This window comes from Filicampus tigris, chromosome 11 (genome assembly GCF_054856515.1).
Source record: "Filicampus tigris isolate MCC_2025a chromosome 11, RoL_Ftig_1.0, whole genome shotgun sequence".
Classification (NCBI taxonomy): Eukaryota; Metazoa; Chordata; class Actinopteri; order Syngnathiformes; family Syngnathidae; genus Filicampus; species Filicampus tigris.
This window is the reverse complement of record NC_141227.1, coordinates 10346978-10362353: the sequence shown is the minus strand read 5'-3', so window position 1 is coordinate 10362353 and position 15376 is coordinate 10346978. Positions and strand designations below refer to the sequence as shown.

Here is a 15376-nt window from a genome sequence, read left to right as displayed (position 1 = left end):
GTTAGTCGGAATATATTGTCGAGGGAACCAAACATTAGCGGAACCGGGAACCACATCACAGTGCTGGAGAAATAAAGAATTCTGGGATTACTTGTTCATTTTTATTTTCTATTTTTAAATTTTGATCATGTCCGATGAGGAAGATGATTATATGTCCGATGCTTTCCTCACTCAATTGTAAGTGTTGGTTTGGACGGTATGTGTATTTAAGCGTTTGTCGACATGCATTACAGTTTTGGTCTGCTTTTTACACACTGTAAATTGTTTAAGCGTACTTAAATAGCTTAGTTTCGTGTATAGCCTACTGTAAAATAATGCCCAACAACATATAACATGTTAAAAACGAGACAACGAAATGCGGTTTATGATCCATATAAATTAAGACAGTAATCGTATATGTAGCTATTGATCCTTAATCTATTAAATACTCATACATATTGAATTACTATGTGAATTGTTATCACTAAATTATACTGTAAGTGCCGTTTTGTTTTATAATAACCACTTTTTTTTTCTTGTGACAGACAAGATGTCAAACCAGGTGTCACCATGGTGAGACGTGTAAAAGAGGCAATGAAACGGGAAGAAAAGCACAAAGAGACCAACATTAAAAACCGTCAAAAAACCTTCAAGGAGCAAGAAAAAGAAAGCCGTGAAACAGCTTTACAGAGCTCCATCAGTAATAACAATAAGGGATTTGCACTTTTGCAAAAAATGGGTTACAAAGCTGGGCAAGGCCTTGGAAAAGAAGGCAAGTTTTCTTTTCTGAATTACTGAAATTTGAACTGCTGCTGTATTTGTGTTGATGATAATATTGTTCACCAATTTAGGGGCTGGCAGAGTTGATCCAATTCCATTGAATATTAAAACTGGTAAGAACTAAAATGGGCATTTTTTCATGCATGTAATAACTCCAGTTACTGTATAGTCTCTAACTGTTTTTGTCCTTTAATGAACCAGACAGAGGTGGCATCGGGATGGAAGAAGCAAAGAAGAGAAAAGCTGAGGAGGATCTGGAACAGTATCGAAAGAAAGTACAGGCCAAACAACAAAATGAAACCAAATCTCTGGAAGATTTTAGGTGAAGACTAAGTGAATCTATGGCTCTGATCACTTATTCATCCTATAATGCCAGTTTATCATCGTCTATCTGTGCTCATGCTGCCTCATTTCAAGGTCAAGAGTACGGACCGAGAGAGAGGAGCGGAAAATTGAAGGCGACCTTAGACGAAGTCAACGAGCCTGTGAGCAGTTAGATTCTCAAAAGGTTGGAGAATAATTGGTTCTAGCGCAAGATAATCTAGACAGACAGAAAATGATGTACCAATACAGTGTATACAGTATGCATACATAAAAATGACATAGTGCACATTCATAGGATGTCACTGTGGAAATAGCACTTGAGTTTTTGTTTTTGTCTAAAAAATTTGCCTTTTCATTTCAGGGCATCACAGTCCCCAGGGAAGAATGGTACTGGCCAAAAATGGAGGTTGACGAGGAGATAGATGATCTTAAAGAAGAAGAAGAAGAAGCGGACAAAGAGGAAATTTCGGAATTAACGGTTAGTTCTTATTAATCCTTGTAGGCCAGGGTGCCCAAGTCCGGTCCTCGAGAGCCCCATATCCAACCTGTTTTAGATTTCTCCTTCCTCCATCACACCTGATTCAAATTATCAGCATCATTTTCAGGCTTCTGCAAAGCTTGCATTCAATGATCAGCTGATCATTGAATGCATTCTAAACTGGTGATTAAAATGTTTATACACACTATGGCAACAATATCAGGAACATTTGCAATTAATTTTTTTATTTAGTATTGATAGATTAACTGCCAACTGCAGGGGTAGCAACTGGAGTGGCAAGGAATTTGGTGAGGGTGGCAGCTGCCACCCCTTGCCACCATGTAAAACCGCCTATGATCCCGAGTAATCTTTCTCTTACAGTCCTTTGATCAACTGCAAATACTGACGTCCTACTTAAGAGGGATCCATTTTTACTGCATATGGTGTGGAACGGCCTATAATGGTAAGCTTGGTCATATTCATAACATTACAATTACGGTATTTTGAACACATCTTGTTTTATTCAATTTATTGATCGGCTGAAATATTTTCCTTTTTCCAGATGAAGACGACCTGTCCTCGAACTGTCCCGGGGATACAGCAGCAGAGCATGAATGAATTTATTATAATCAATGTATAGTGTGCAGTAGTTCAGAGCTGGAGTTTTCTACATTGTGAAAGGGACAATAACAACAGGCAGTCAAAGTCATGATGTATGGACGGAAACTGATCCTGTCATATATTTTCCTTTTTCCCCCCATTTTTGGCATTTCTTTGCTACAGGGTTTTATTTAAATGGAGAAACGATAAACAGTACCATAATTTCTTGTAAATGTCTCAATATTTTCATTAAATTACATTGCATAACATACAATAGATACACAATGTAATGTACATATGTTTATAAATGTGTTTAGCGTATTGAAGTATTTCTATGGTTTACAGATCCAAAAAGTGTTATGTATTAATATATTGAGTTGACCACATCATTATCACCACTTCTAATGCAGTGGTCACCAACCACCGGTCTGCAGCCGGCCATTTGGTACCAGGCTGCAGAGATAGATAGAATTGTTTATTTATTTATGCAATGGAGCATAGTTGTACCGATCCGGGCTGTCCCATCGTCAATTTCCCAACCCGGCTTGGTGATTAGTTTCTTACCTGTAACATACCAGTCTATAATGCGCAGCAGTTTGAGTGGTTTTAATTAAATTGTGATACATTATATTTTTATGAGACCTTTCCATTGAGTTGGATTTCTGTATGCTGGAAAGATTTTGCGGATTGCAGTGCATTGTGATTGTATACCTGCGATTCATCCTCGTATTGTTATATTTTACAGCGTGATGGCTACGAGAACGTTGCTCTAAATATTACACTTAAGCTAATTGAGGTCAATTATATTCAATTGATAATAATGGCTAGATCTGTGTTGAGCTAAAGATAACCTTGTTTTGTTTAAAGAGAAAATACTGTTGTTTTTTTAACGATGAGGCAGAAAAAAATCTAAGTGATGTCATTGGATGACCATATAACAGTATGGGAGCAGGGTATTCTGACATGACCTGCGATTGACTCCCACTACAACGGGTAGGGAACTCCGGTTCCTCGAGAGCCATATCCTGCCTGCTTTGGATCTCTCCCGACCACAACACACCTAACTCAAATGAGGGAGGGATCCAAAACAGGCAGGATACGGCTCTCGAGGAACCGGAGTTCCCTACTACTCCCCCTGCACTACAACATGTCTGGACATGTTCAGATGCAGAGCGGGGGAGGGGGAAAAAGTTACGGAAGTGACACTTTGGATGACCATATCAGGCAGGGATGGGCAATTTTGCAAAGGGGTCAACTGGAAAAACTGGAAATTTATGCTGAGGGCGAAAGCAACTTACCAACCTCAACTTTGTCCATTATTTTTTATGTATTTAGAAAAAGCATCAATTGTCTTGTTTTAACAAATTGCTATGTGTGTAGATATGGTGTGTATAGGAAATACATGTTTTTGACAAAATTATAAGTGGTCATTAAAATTACAGCTTGCTTCTCGCTTTTACCAGCATCCACACACGCATACATAAAAAGCACAACTTTAAAATTAATCACTAAACTTAACTTTAACTTTGACTTCATGGTCAGCGTGAAGGCTGGTCATAGACTGTGGGCAGATGTGGCCCCCCGGACCGTAATTTGCCCAGATCTGATATAAGGACATAAAGTAGGCGTGCCTATGACTGTGAAGCTCTATTACCTCCCAGCATGCTTTGCGTTGGGCTTTGTAATGACTATTTGTAGTAAATCACTCTAAACTTTTATTTTACTTACTTTTGTTTCTGAACATATCTTACCAATATGTGAGGATATTTGGTATATGGGATTTTTTGGGGGGGAAACCTTGACTTTATATTGCATGGTGAACAATGACTTTCTGTTGAAATGCGTCTTAATCTTAATCATTCTTCTACGTCAATTGCTACTCTTTCGTTCATTCCGCCTTTACGCGGTAGGTGTGTAATGATTAAACACTGACTAGTCCGACATAAAATGCTGTACAATTACGCATGGACGACTGGACGAGGATTCAGTTTACTGAATTATGCATCTGTTGTAGGGAATTCTGTGTTTTCAGATTCCACCGGAAGGCATCATCCAGAGGCAGGAAGTTTTCATTTCGACAAATCGAAATCGAAACCTACCATTCATTTGGAATAATGTTCAAGAGTACTGTTGTCAGCGCCGCAGTGACACATCGAGAGCAATAGGTAAATACTATATAATCTGCTATATATATCCATATATATATATGTGTTAATAACGTTCAATTTCATTTTAGATACTGTTTTGTGAATAATGATGGATACCGAAAATTACGTAGCTAAATTGAACGAGTACACGCAGAGAACACGTTCGGAACTGAAGTATGAGGACATCGGAACTGATGGCCCGGATCACATTAAAAAGTGGGTTGAAAACAATTACAGTCGAGTTCATGACATACTGTATGTGCGTTTTATTAAACGCTTGGCCATTATTGAAAATCTCGTGGGGGCGGCGGGGGGTCTCATGTTTCCAACTTCAATACAGTGGTTGTTGTTTGTTGTTGTTTATTGAAGTGCGTGTGCTTGTGTGTGTGTGTGTGTGTGGGGGGGGGGGGGGGGGGGGTCCGTGCTTGCGTGCGTTCTTTCTCTCTTTCTTTCTTTCTTTCTTTTTTTTTAATATCACAGATTTACCATAAGAGTTGTTGTCAATGACGAGGCATATCCAGAGGGGGTGGGAAACAATAGGAAGGAGGCCAAACAGAACGCTGCCAAATATGCTTTAAAAAGCTTAATGGAAAAGGTAAATCCAAATTACACACAATATTTTGTGTGTTATTCATTGGATGTATTTTGGTGTTAACGTAAAAATTGAAATAATTTAAATCGAGATTATGTTTTATGTTGACACAAGGAGCATGCATCAGAAGCTTCTATTGGACCAGTCAGCCATACAGTCAAAAATCACGTGTCCTGGCTCTATGAATATGGTCAGAAGATCAAGATGGATGTCAGATTTATTGAGTCCACAAGACCTGGATCATACAAGTCCTTTCAGTAAGCCTCAATAATGTTGCCAAGTTATAAATGCAGAGTTGTTGATGCAATGTTTTGTTTCCTTAAGATGTCGATTTTTAGTTGGGGTGATTGAGTATCCAGTTGCAACAGGGACGACAAAAAAGGAAGCTAAGGCAGAAGCTGCTAAACTTGCATATCATGCGATATATGAAGCGTCACAGGTACAAAATCGCACATTGTAATCATGCTCAACAGGCACATGCACAGATTGACCTCTAGTGTTGCTTCAGCACCAGCCCCTTTGCCCTGGAGGAGAAAAAAGTGTCCTTTTCTGCTGAACTAATTTTTTCCATCATTCATCAATATTTTTAAAAAAAAAATGAATCAACCTTTCTGTCATCAATTTTCCCTCAAAGTGTTTTGATATCTGAGGGACATTTTTTTCGAGTCCTTGTAATCTCAATTGTCCACCCTCGGATCAGCAGCTCACATAGCTCACGTAGCTTTCCTCTACTTCCTTTGTTAACAGTGTTATTATCGACTGTGTTGATTATGTTAACAGAAATAAATACATAAGTTAATATAAGATATATGCAACATTTTTTTCTTAATTATATGAATAATTTTGGCAATGGGTGCTCTTTCTTTTTTTTTCATACATGAGCACCTACCCCCAAAATAGTTGTGCATGTGCCTGATGCTCCAGTCTGTCTGCCAAGGAAATTGTAAAATTTCACAAGAACTACTGTTACTGTTATGTCGTGTTTATGAGCATTTTGCCACTAAAGGCAAGTAAATAGGCCCACTCCAATCAATTTATCAAAATTACTCTTTTATTTTAAGAGTGAAGGTGAGAACCCGTCCGGTTCTTCAAGTCAACAAATGGAGGCAATGTCAGAGATCTGGTGAGCAAAAACCATGGTGCATTTGTGTTTGAAATTAGTGGACTAGGCTGATGTGATTTTAGAAATGTCTGTCTTTGCTACCACAGTGACAAGACGCCAAGTTCCAAGACTGAAGATGATGGCTTAGTCGAGAGCAATTTTATCGGAAATATCAACGAGTACTGTCAGAAAACACATCGCACTCCAAATTTTATCGAAGTGGAGAGAAGTGGCCCATCTCATAACCATAAGTAAGGCCATGTCTCCATCCAGGCACTTAACAATACGCAAACTAGAATCTCAATTTCAACACTAATAAATTGAAATATTGCCTCCTTGTCAGCACAGATTTTCCTACAAGTTAGTGATCGATGGCAAGGACTACCCTGTGGGCGCGGGAAAGACTATCAAGGAAGCCAAGCAAAATGCCGCTCAGTTGGCCCATTCTGCCCTTGAAAAAGAAGACAGTGAGGTATTATTAATTGGTTACTGCTGTTGTCGTTGTTTTTTTTTGTTGTTTTTGTTTTTTTTAATCATGATGATATAATATGCGCGTTGTATCAGAATCACAAGATGGTACATAATCTGTTCCAGGATACTCGGCAAAAAAAAATAGACTTCTAAAGTTTATTTGACTGTAAGGCATTGATTGTGCTTTTTAACCGCAGTATATTAACTGTCAGCAAGGTCGGGATGGCCATCGGGCCAATTTGGGGAAAATATGTTAATTTCCCGAGCGTAACTACGCAAGTAAGATGCATGCTCTGTAGCAGTGGTTCTCAAACCTTTTACAGCAACTGCCACCCAAACAAATATTTAGCTCTTCTAGTACCAACCATAATCAAAACATTAAAAAAAGTAACATAGTAAACATAAGTGTTCCTCAAAAACAAGGCAGAGGAGTTATTCATAAAATGTGTACAGTATTCAATATTATTGTATGTCAGCAAACATTATCCACAGTTTGAACATTAAAGTGGAAGTCAACAGTTTTTTTTTTCAATAATGTTATATGCAGGCCCACTAGTTGAAACAAGGCATTCTGATTAATACTACGTTTGTGGAATATGAGTTAAGCAGCAACATCCACCCATTTTTAGCCATCTAAGGCGGTGGCCATTTTGTCACTTCTGACGACTGAAAATTACATCATAGTTGGTCAGGGGTGAGGTAACGACCAATCACGGCTCACCTGTTCCCTGAAGCTGAGCCATGATTGGTCGTTATCTGAGCCCTGAAAGACTGTGTTGTCATTTTCAGTCGACAGAAGTGACAAAATGGCCGCCCCTGCTGCTTAATTCATATTCCACAAACGCAACATGCCTTGTTTCAACTACTGGGACTGCATAGAACATATTCTTGAAAAAAAAAAAAACATTTGGGTTGACTCCCCCATTAGCACTGCGCTTAAATATAGGAAAATAGAAAAAGTTTGTAATTACAATGTTTTTCATAAAAGTGAAATTAAATACAAATGATACCTAACTAAACATCATTCATGTAAAACTAAGAAAAATGAAAAAAAATGGACATTAAATGTTTTTCACAGGACTGCAACGATATATTTAATTGCCTCACCGTTTGAGTACCGTTTTGGAAGAGAGCCTATGTTATTTGGGATTTTTTTTTATTGAGCCAGAGCTGTAACTGAACAGGTTATGATGCACGCCATACTAACTAACACAAGTACAGGATGGATTTTATTTTAATCAGCAAGCGCTTGACCCTAAACTGAAAATTAGTCACTTTATTTGTTTTACTTTGTGCCTGACAGGTACGGCGGTCCTCTGCATGCGCCGGTATTACACCAAGCAGCATGGTGTCCTCTCCAAACTTGGGGTAAGTCGCGAACTGAGTAGCTCAACCTTGTGCACTCGAGTCACAGAAACTTTTCTCTTTTCATTTTTAAAGGGGATCCCTTAATTCAGCATTGAAAAACATGACCACTTCCTCTACAAGTTTTTCAGTACAGTTTGCTGAGTCTTCCCCCAAAGCTCAGGTGTGTTATTACCAATGCATTACATTTTATGTATACGGCGTCAGGGAAAGCCTGTGATCCTTCAAGGTTTCAGACTGTTTTTTTAAACACACATTTTGATAGGGCAAGTGTGCGTAATCTGAAGATCTGTGTTGTATGTTGTTTACTTTTCTCCACCCAAGGGTCAAAGTCCAGACTGCAAACCCAGTAGAAAGTAAGTCACCATTTGAATTCAATTCAGACAAAAATATGGCATATTTACACCAGACATCTTTTTTCCCCCCCTACTGTTCTTTCCATTTTTGTCTCCTTAGAATCGCAGCACAATTTCCAAATGCTAATGGACAGGTAAAATAAATAAACTGTATAATTGGAATTTAGTGTTTAATACTTTTGTTAATTTTTATTTTATCTTCATTAAATAAATGTGTCCATTAAGGGTATAAAGAATAGAGATTTCCAAGAAGAAAATAGTGAACAAAAATCAGCCAGTTCAAGGTATGTGAGTTTTAAGTGAATTTATTCTTTCTAAGAACGTTAGCTACAGATAGCATCAGTTTCCTGTTCCATTCAACAGGTTTGAAGAGGACTTTGACTGTATAAAACACATAAACAGAGGATCCTTTGGCTCTGTTTACGAGGCAAAACACAAGCTTGAGGGAAAGAAATACGCTGTGAAGATCGTTGAATGTAAAGAGTAAGTTAAGACTCTGTTCACGACAAATAGTTCATGCAGACTTTCTTCTAATGTTGCTGTTGTGTAACTTAAATGCAGTGCATCTTAAACGTCTGTCATCTTTTTGGTCAGAAAATCTTTGCGAGAGATATTGGCTTTATCAGCGCTTCAACACAACAACATTGTAAGATACTACACATGTTGGATGCAAGATGCTGCTTACAAAGGTGGCCGTGCAGCTTACAGTTCCTTGGCCAAGTGAGTCAAAGGAGTATTGAAGATTGTTTTCTCTCCAGAACATACTACAACACACATAAGAGTTGAATCACTTTTCCTTTTGTCTTTTGCAGGTCTATCACAAATGCAAGGTTCCTCTATATTCAGATGGAGTTGTGTGACAAAAAAAACCTCAGACAGTGGATTGATGATACGAACACTCAGAATGTGAAGCCTCCACAAAGAAGTGAATGCAGTTTTGCCATTGTACAGCAAATACTTTCAGGAGTCGAATCCATTCATGCCAAAATGTTAATCCACAGAGATCTGAAGGTGAGTTTATTTGCTGCAGTTACAGAGTGAAAGTATGGTGTTACACAAGAACAAAATTGTTGGTACCCTTCTGTTAAAGAAAAACCCACAATGACCTCTGCGACACAACCAAAATAATGACAAAATGTAAATGTGTTTGATTTACCGGAAGTGATTGAAAGGCCAAAGACATACCCTGGAATGGTTTCTGGTCAATCACAGGGAACATATCGAGACAAACAACCACTCACACTCACATTCACACCTTTACTGAGGTGGAAGTTTTATCCACCCTGCCTGTGCACAAGTCAAACAAATACCTGCTCCAACATCACACAGAGGAGCTTTTCAACAAGATCGTCCATTCAAACCAGGAAATTCCAGACTTAGTGAAATTGTCATCAGTAACTGTGTTTCAAGTTATTTCAATTACTATTGTGGGTTTTTCTTTCTCGATGTGAGGGTACTACTACTAACATTTTTGTCCACATGCGTATTTGTCTTTTTCTGAATGCTTAGCCTGCCAACATCCTGTTTGGGCTGGATGGAACAGTGAAGATTGGGGACTTTGGCCTAGTTACTGTTGATACTTTCGGTGAGGACAGAAGTGTTTACAGAGGAACCCCGTCTTATATGGCTCCTGAGCAGGTGAGAAAATCCGCACACATTGTGGAACATCCAATATTGTTAATAGGAGATATCATCATCATCATCATCATCATCATCATCATCATATTAATCTTTTTAAGGATTTCAACTTGTACAATTTACTTTGTATTTTTTTGTTTTGTTTGAAATATTCCACCACCAAACTTGCCTCTTAAACCTCTCATTACTTTTTTCACTCACTTGTTTTTATGGCAGTCCGTTTTGTCAGGAAAGTACCGGTAGTTGGGAAAAATGAAGTGCGATCCCTACTGGTTGCTGCCACTTTGTGAAATTTATTATACTGTGACTGCTTTATTAGAGAGTGTATAAATCCATGCATAATTCGTGCTATCCATTTTCAACTGTCCATCTAAAAACCAAAACCTTATTAATTTTCAATTCCGTATTCTTGATCCGAGCCTAAAATTGAAACATTTTTTGTGTTCGATTAAAAAACAAATAACAAAAAAGTCAGAGGGCTGTTATGACTGTGAAAATCATATATACGTACGCATTATCATCATGGTATTATCAAAACAAAATTGCCCCTGCATTTCATCGTAATTATGAACAGTATACTTTAAAACAAACACGGAAAATAGTGGCAACAAAATATTTAGATACTGTAAACAGCTATTGTTCAATTTATGAAGAAATTATTAAAGTGATATGCTCTTAAAATTTGTTAAAAGTAAGAAATTAAATGCATATCTGGTACAGATTGTCCACCAAAATGAAAAGAACAAATCCATTCAGCAAGAAACATGAAGAACACACATTTTATTTGCTTTTGTGGGCCACAAAATATTATGTGGCAGGCTGGATCGGGCCCTGGGCCTTGTGATTGACACCTGTATGATGATTTAAGATGACTGGAAAGTTTTTTCCTTTTTCAAGCATTTAACTCAACTATGTTATGTAAACAACTATGTTCTGTAAAGAACAAATGCTCAATGGGATTATATTGCCAATGGTATAATTTGGCACTTGTCATTGTAACGTAAGGTATATGCAGCATATTGGTGGAATGGTAAGAACATATTGGAGAGGTTATGTGTTTGAATGCCCTAATGAGGTTGCGCGTTTTTGAAAATAGATGAATAATACATTTGTAACCCGTGACCTGAATGAGGACAATCATATAAAATGGATGGATAGGTTCATGTACTTAAAAGCAAAAAAAAACAAAAAAAAACCCGAACTGAACTGAAAACAAAAAATCTTTTGCTATCAAATTAAATTAATTTAAGAGCAGGTGATGACTCCCCCGTTGATTTCACTGGTAATACCAAATGATAATGCAAATTCTAATTAAATAAAATTTGTGGTATTGAGTGATGATTATAGAACTGCAGAAGAAATAAATGAGGAGAGGTGCTCATCGTTTTGCACATTACAGCTTAGGCCTTTGGACAGTATGCACCCTTTGCACAGCAGTCAGGGAGCTACGACTAATTACTACATTACTAATGCTCGCTTGCTTTTAACTGTCTTACTACTGCATTCTTTATTTTTTTACAGAAAGACAAGACAGATTTTGATCGAAAAGTGGACATATTTGCTCTGGGTCTGATTTATTTTGAGCTCCTCTGGTGCATGTTCACCCGCTCTGAAAGAGAGAAGGTGAGTGAGCTCCTATTGAGCCGTAATCCTAAAAAGTAACCTCTCAAGGCAACTATAGATGGAATAGGATGCAAGTAAAAGTGAGATGTTTGTAAACAGTTACATCTACCTTAGATAATAGTGAACGTTGCCATAGCAGCAGTAGTTTTATCTGCACCGAAGGTCTTTCAGTGATTAAAAAAAAATACAAAGAATCAGTTTAGCTCAGTCAGCCATTATGTTGTCACATAGATAATTTATCCAATTTGTTCCAGTGCATCACTTCTAGCATTTCTTGTGTGCTGTAGCTAGTTTACTTGACATATATTGATTGAATTTATTATAAGGAAAATGTATTTACAGTGGCATAAATAAACGGCCATGTGTTATGTGAAAATGCAGTATAATCGCACAGGTGTGTGATCTGACAGGTCTAACAGTGATCATGTGTGCCTTCATCGATAGTATGATTTTCACTCATCCTCATTAGAAATGCTCTTACTCTTATTTTGTTATTCCCTTTAAAATAGCTTTGGGTTGATGTCAGAAAGCAGAAACTCCCTCCAGATTTTATCCACCATTTCCCCAGAGAGGTACAGTGCGTCAACACTTTGACATTTTACTTGCAAGATGAATCTCACAGGAACATCTTGAATGACTGAGAATCTTGCCTTAATCAACACATGCACATTTGGTGTTGTATTTATTTATTTGTTTGTTTGTTTGTTCGTTCATTCATTCTTGCAGCAACAAATGATTAAGTCGATGCTTTCCTTGAGGCCGGAAGACCGGCCTGAAGCCGGACAACTCCAAACCAATCTTGAGGAGTATGATATGTATCTTAAACTGGCTAAAGACAGAAAGACAGTGTAATTCGTTCATCCATTCATCCATCTTTGGGCAAGAGGCATAGTACACAGAACTGGTCGCCAGGCAGTCGCAGACAACACACAGATGAATGACTACACCTACACGGACAATTAACCCGCCAAGCATGTTTTTGGAATGTGAGAGGAAACTGGAGCACTCAGAGAGAACCCACGCAGGCATCGGGAAGACATGCAAACTCCAGACAGGAAGGCCGGAGCCCGAATTTGAACCCCCGATGTCATTTCTTTAGGTGCATGTTAAATATTGCCATAATATTGATATTGTGCAGCCCTACTTGCTCTCTGTGAGCTGTTGGCGTTACTGGATACAAATACAATACAATACAATTTTATTTGTATAGCGCATTTCACAACAGCTAGAGCTGTAACAAAGCACTTTACATACAAACAAGAAAATAGCCATAATACAACAAGTGGAATCAATAAATTAACATAAAACAATATATATAATAGACACCGGAAAAGAGTGGGAAATTTCAGGTCTGATCAAAAGACAGTAAATAGAAATGTGTCTTCAACCGGGTTTTAAAAGTGGACAGAGAGGGGGCTTGCCTAACATCCAATGGGATGTCATTCCAAAAGGAAGGACCCGCAGCCGAAAAGGCTCGATCCCCTCTGAGGCTCCACTTAGTCCTCGGCACGTCGAGCAGCACTTGGTCCGCAGACCTGTGGCTGCGGGAAGGTACGCAGGAGTGGAGGAGCTCACAGAGATACGCCGGGGCCATTTAATGATTTATAGACAAATAGGAGAATCTTAAATTGAACCCGAAAATGCACTGGGAGCTAGTAAAGGGAGGCCAGAATTGGTGTTATGTGCTTCATCTTCCGAGCTCCACTTAGTAGGCGGGCAGGACCAACTGGAGACGTTTGAGAGAGGACTGGCTGACTCCAAAATAAAGTGTATTACAGTAATCTAGCCGAAACGTAACAAAGGCATAGATGACTGTTTGTAAGTGCTGATGGGAAAGGAGGGGCTTTACCTTAGCCAGCTGTCTAAGGTGAAAGAAGTTTGACTTTAAAACAGCGCTGATTTACCGGTCCAATTTAAGATCACTGTCCATTTTAAAACCCAAGTGTAATTATCAGGAAATAAATGCCTAATTAGGAAGTGTAGGTTAACTGTGGTTATTGAGTCATTTTAATGGAATTCATGTGGTTTACCACCAAAAAAGAAAAACTTAATAAATATTATTACATTATTAATTTTACAATAATTAAAGCAAAAATGTCATCTACGCATGCATTTGTACTGCTACTGCTAGATGTCTTTCTTTTTCAGTCAACTTGTACGGGATATTGGTTGTATAATTTCTTAAATATGTTTGTTTAACAATTTTTTTTAAACATTTTCTCTGTATGTTTTGTGCTGTGGGCATCTATCGGTGTGTATTAAAATGGCGATAATTACTGTACATCTGAAATGCTCTATTTACATTACAGCCATTGGAAACACATCACGAGGGAGTAGTTTGAACAACACTTTGATCATAGTCCACGAGACTCTCAGTCTGTCTTGTTAAAAATACAAATAAAAAAATAAGAGCGTATTAGATGACTGATGAACTGTGTGTCTCATTTCGTAATTTTGCTTGTGACAATATCATTGTGCATACTTGTAAGGCTTTTCTTGCATCCATTTTATTGTAAGAGGTACGTCCCCATTTTTACAAAACAATACATATACTTCATGAACATGGTGTAGAAAATGTCATTAAATGGTCCCGTCCATTTGCCACTCAAGCGTCGTCAATATCAATGCAACCTAAAGGGGGAGCTGTGGCTCCGTCGTTGGTGACACTCGAGCCGTTTTAGCTTGTGGTCGAGAGTGGCTCATTCATATTCTGGGAATCAAAACTTAGGAATCTGTGACATTTAATATCCTGACGGCACATGTTGCATCATTTGCATCTAGCAGGGTAACGAGTGACAATTGCAGAATCCCACACAGTCACCTGGCTGAGGAATGCACCTCTCTTGGGGTGATGCAATCACTGATCAATAAACTTAAATTAAGTATGTAAATTCAGCAAACACGAGACGGCAAAGAACATAATTATTTGTTTTGTGATTACCGGTACCTGTTTGTTTATTTCCCAAAATCATTCCTTAAAAACGCCTCTATATGTGTTAATTCATTTTTACTCCTCAGCGGTCCTATAGACTAATGTGTTTGCATTGACAATTTGTATCTTGTTTGTTTTAAACTGTATATTTTTTCCAATTAATATCACTTATTAAAACAGGGCGTTCTTATCCTGTTAAAGTCAGCTCTTAAGTGCACTAAATGTGTTCATAATATGGCCATTTGTTGTGTATGTAAGTAGAAGATAGCAAATAAACGGAAACTGTTATATATGCACAAACTGTAGTGACAAAGTCAGCGTGGTAAGTATGTTTGTGAGCAATATGTAGTTGGCAGGATTTTATGATTAGTTTGGCCTGAATGACAAATAGTACCCAAAAATCTATTTGGAATACTGTACCTAAAAATATCTAGCAGCATTTGGATTATCGTCTGCATGAAATTGCATAATCTCTCTGACATTTACAGCAGCCAGCACAAAACAATGTGCAGTAGTCTCATTGTCAACATCTAAGATGAGACACCTGCTTTTTCTCCAATCTTGCAGGGCTGTTGCGCACGTGCGAGCAGGGTTATTGGATGTATTGAGGTCACTTCCTCTGAGAGCACTGAGCCAGTGATCTAGATCTAGTCCGGACCATAGCCGGGAGGTAAAATGGACTCACTCAGCAACACACAAATCATGGGGGTCATGGCAAAACGCTGTGTGTAGCTTCACAAGCGTGCAAGCGATAGTTTTCTCTGCTTTATGTTGCTCTTTTGCTCTTCAGCCACCAGAACACATCAAAATCACTGAGACAACCGTGGTTGCACATGAGATGCATCTATTTCACAAGTTCTGGTTTTTGGAACACTTAACCTCTGGTGAACTCAGTGACTAACCGGAGCATGACCACATGGCATGCCTCGCTGTGGGCTGCAATTGCTTTTTACGGCGGACAGTCAGCCTCCACAGAACCACATACTTCA

General features: G+C 38.3%; 2 protein-coding genes across 2 annotated transcripts; both read left to right on the top strand.

Moving 5' to 3' along the window:
- The first annotated feature begins 27 nt into the window (after positions 1-27).
- Positions 28-2808, top strand: gpatch11 (G patch domain containing 11). The gene is made up of 8 exons (XM_086045028.1): positions 28-177; positions 525-751; positions 831-872; positions 961-1081; positions 1177-1267; positions 1445-1561; positions 1943-2024; positions 2124-2808. The coding sequence occupies exons 1-8, from the start codon at positions 128-130 to the stop codon at positions 2177-2179; spliced, it is 786 nt and encodes a 261-aa protein (XP_085901154.1). The 5' UTR covers positions 28-127; the 3' UTR covers positions 2180-2808.
- A 1028-nt stretch (positions 2809-3836) lies between these two features.
- On the top strand, positions 3837-13876 carry eif2ak2 (eukaryotic translation initiation factor 2-alpha kinase 2). Its single transcript, XM_086045596.1, has 21 exons — positions 3837-4067; positions 4176-4326; positions 4398-4524; positions 4789-4903; positions 5015-5157; positions 5225-5339; positions 5962-6023; positions 6110-6253; positions 6351-6474; positions 7777-7841; positions 7914-8001; positions 8163-8194; positions 8295-8328; positions 8420-8478; positions 8558-8677; positions 8789-8914; positions 9007-9205; positions 9704-9832; positions 11354-11455; positions 11965-12027; positions 12182-13876. Exons 3-21 carry the CDS (start codon positions 4415-4417, stop codon positions 12305-12307), a joined length of 1956 nt encoding a protein of 651 aa, XP_085901722.1. The 5' UTR covers positions 3837-4067; positions 4176-4326; positions 4398-4414; the 3' UTR covers positions 12308-13876.
- The last annotated feature ends 1500 nt before the right edge of the window (positions 13877-15376 follow it).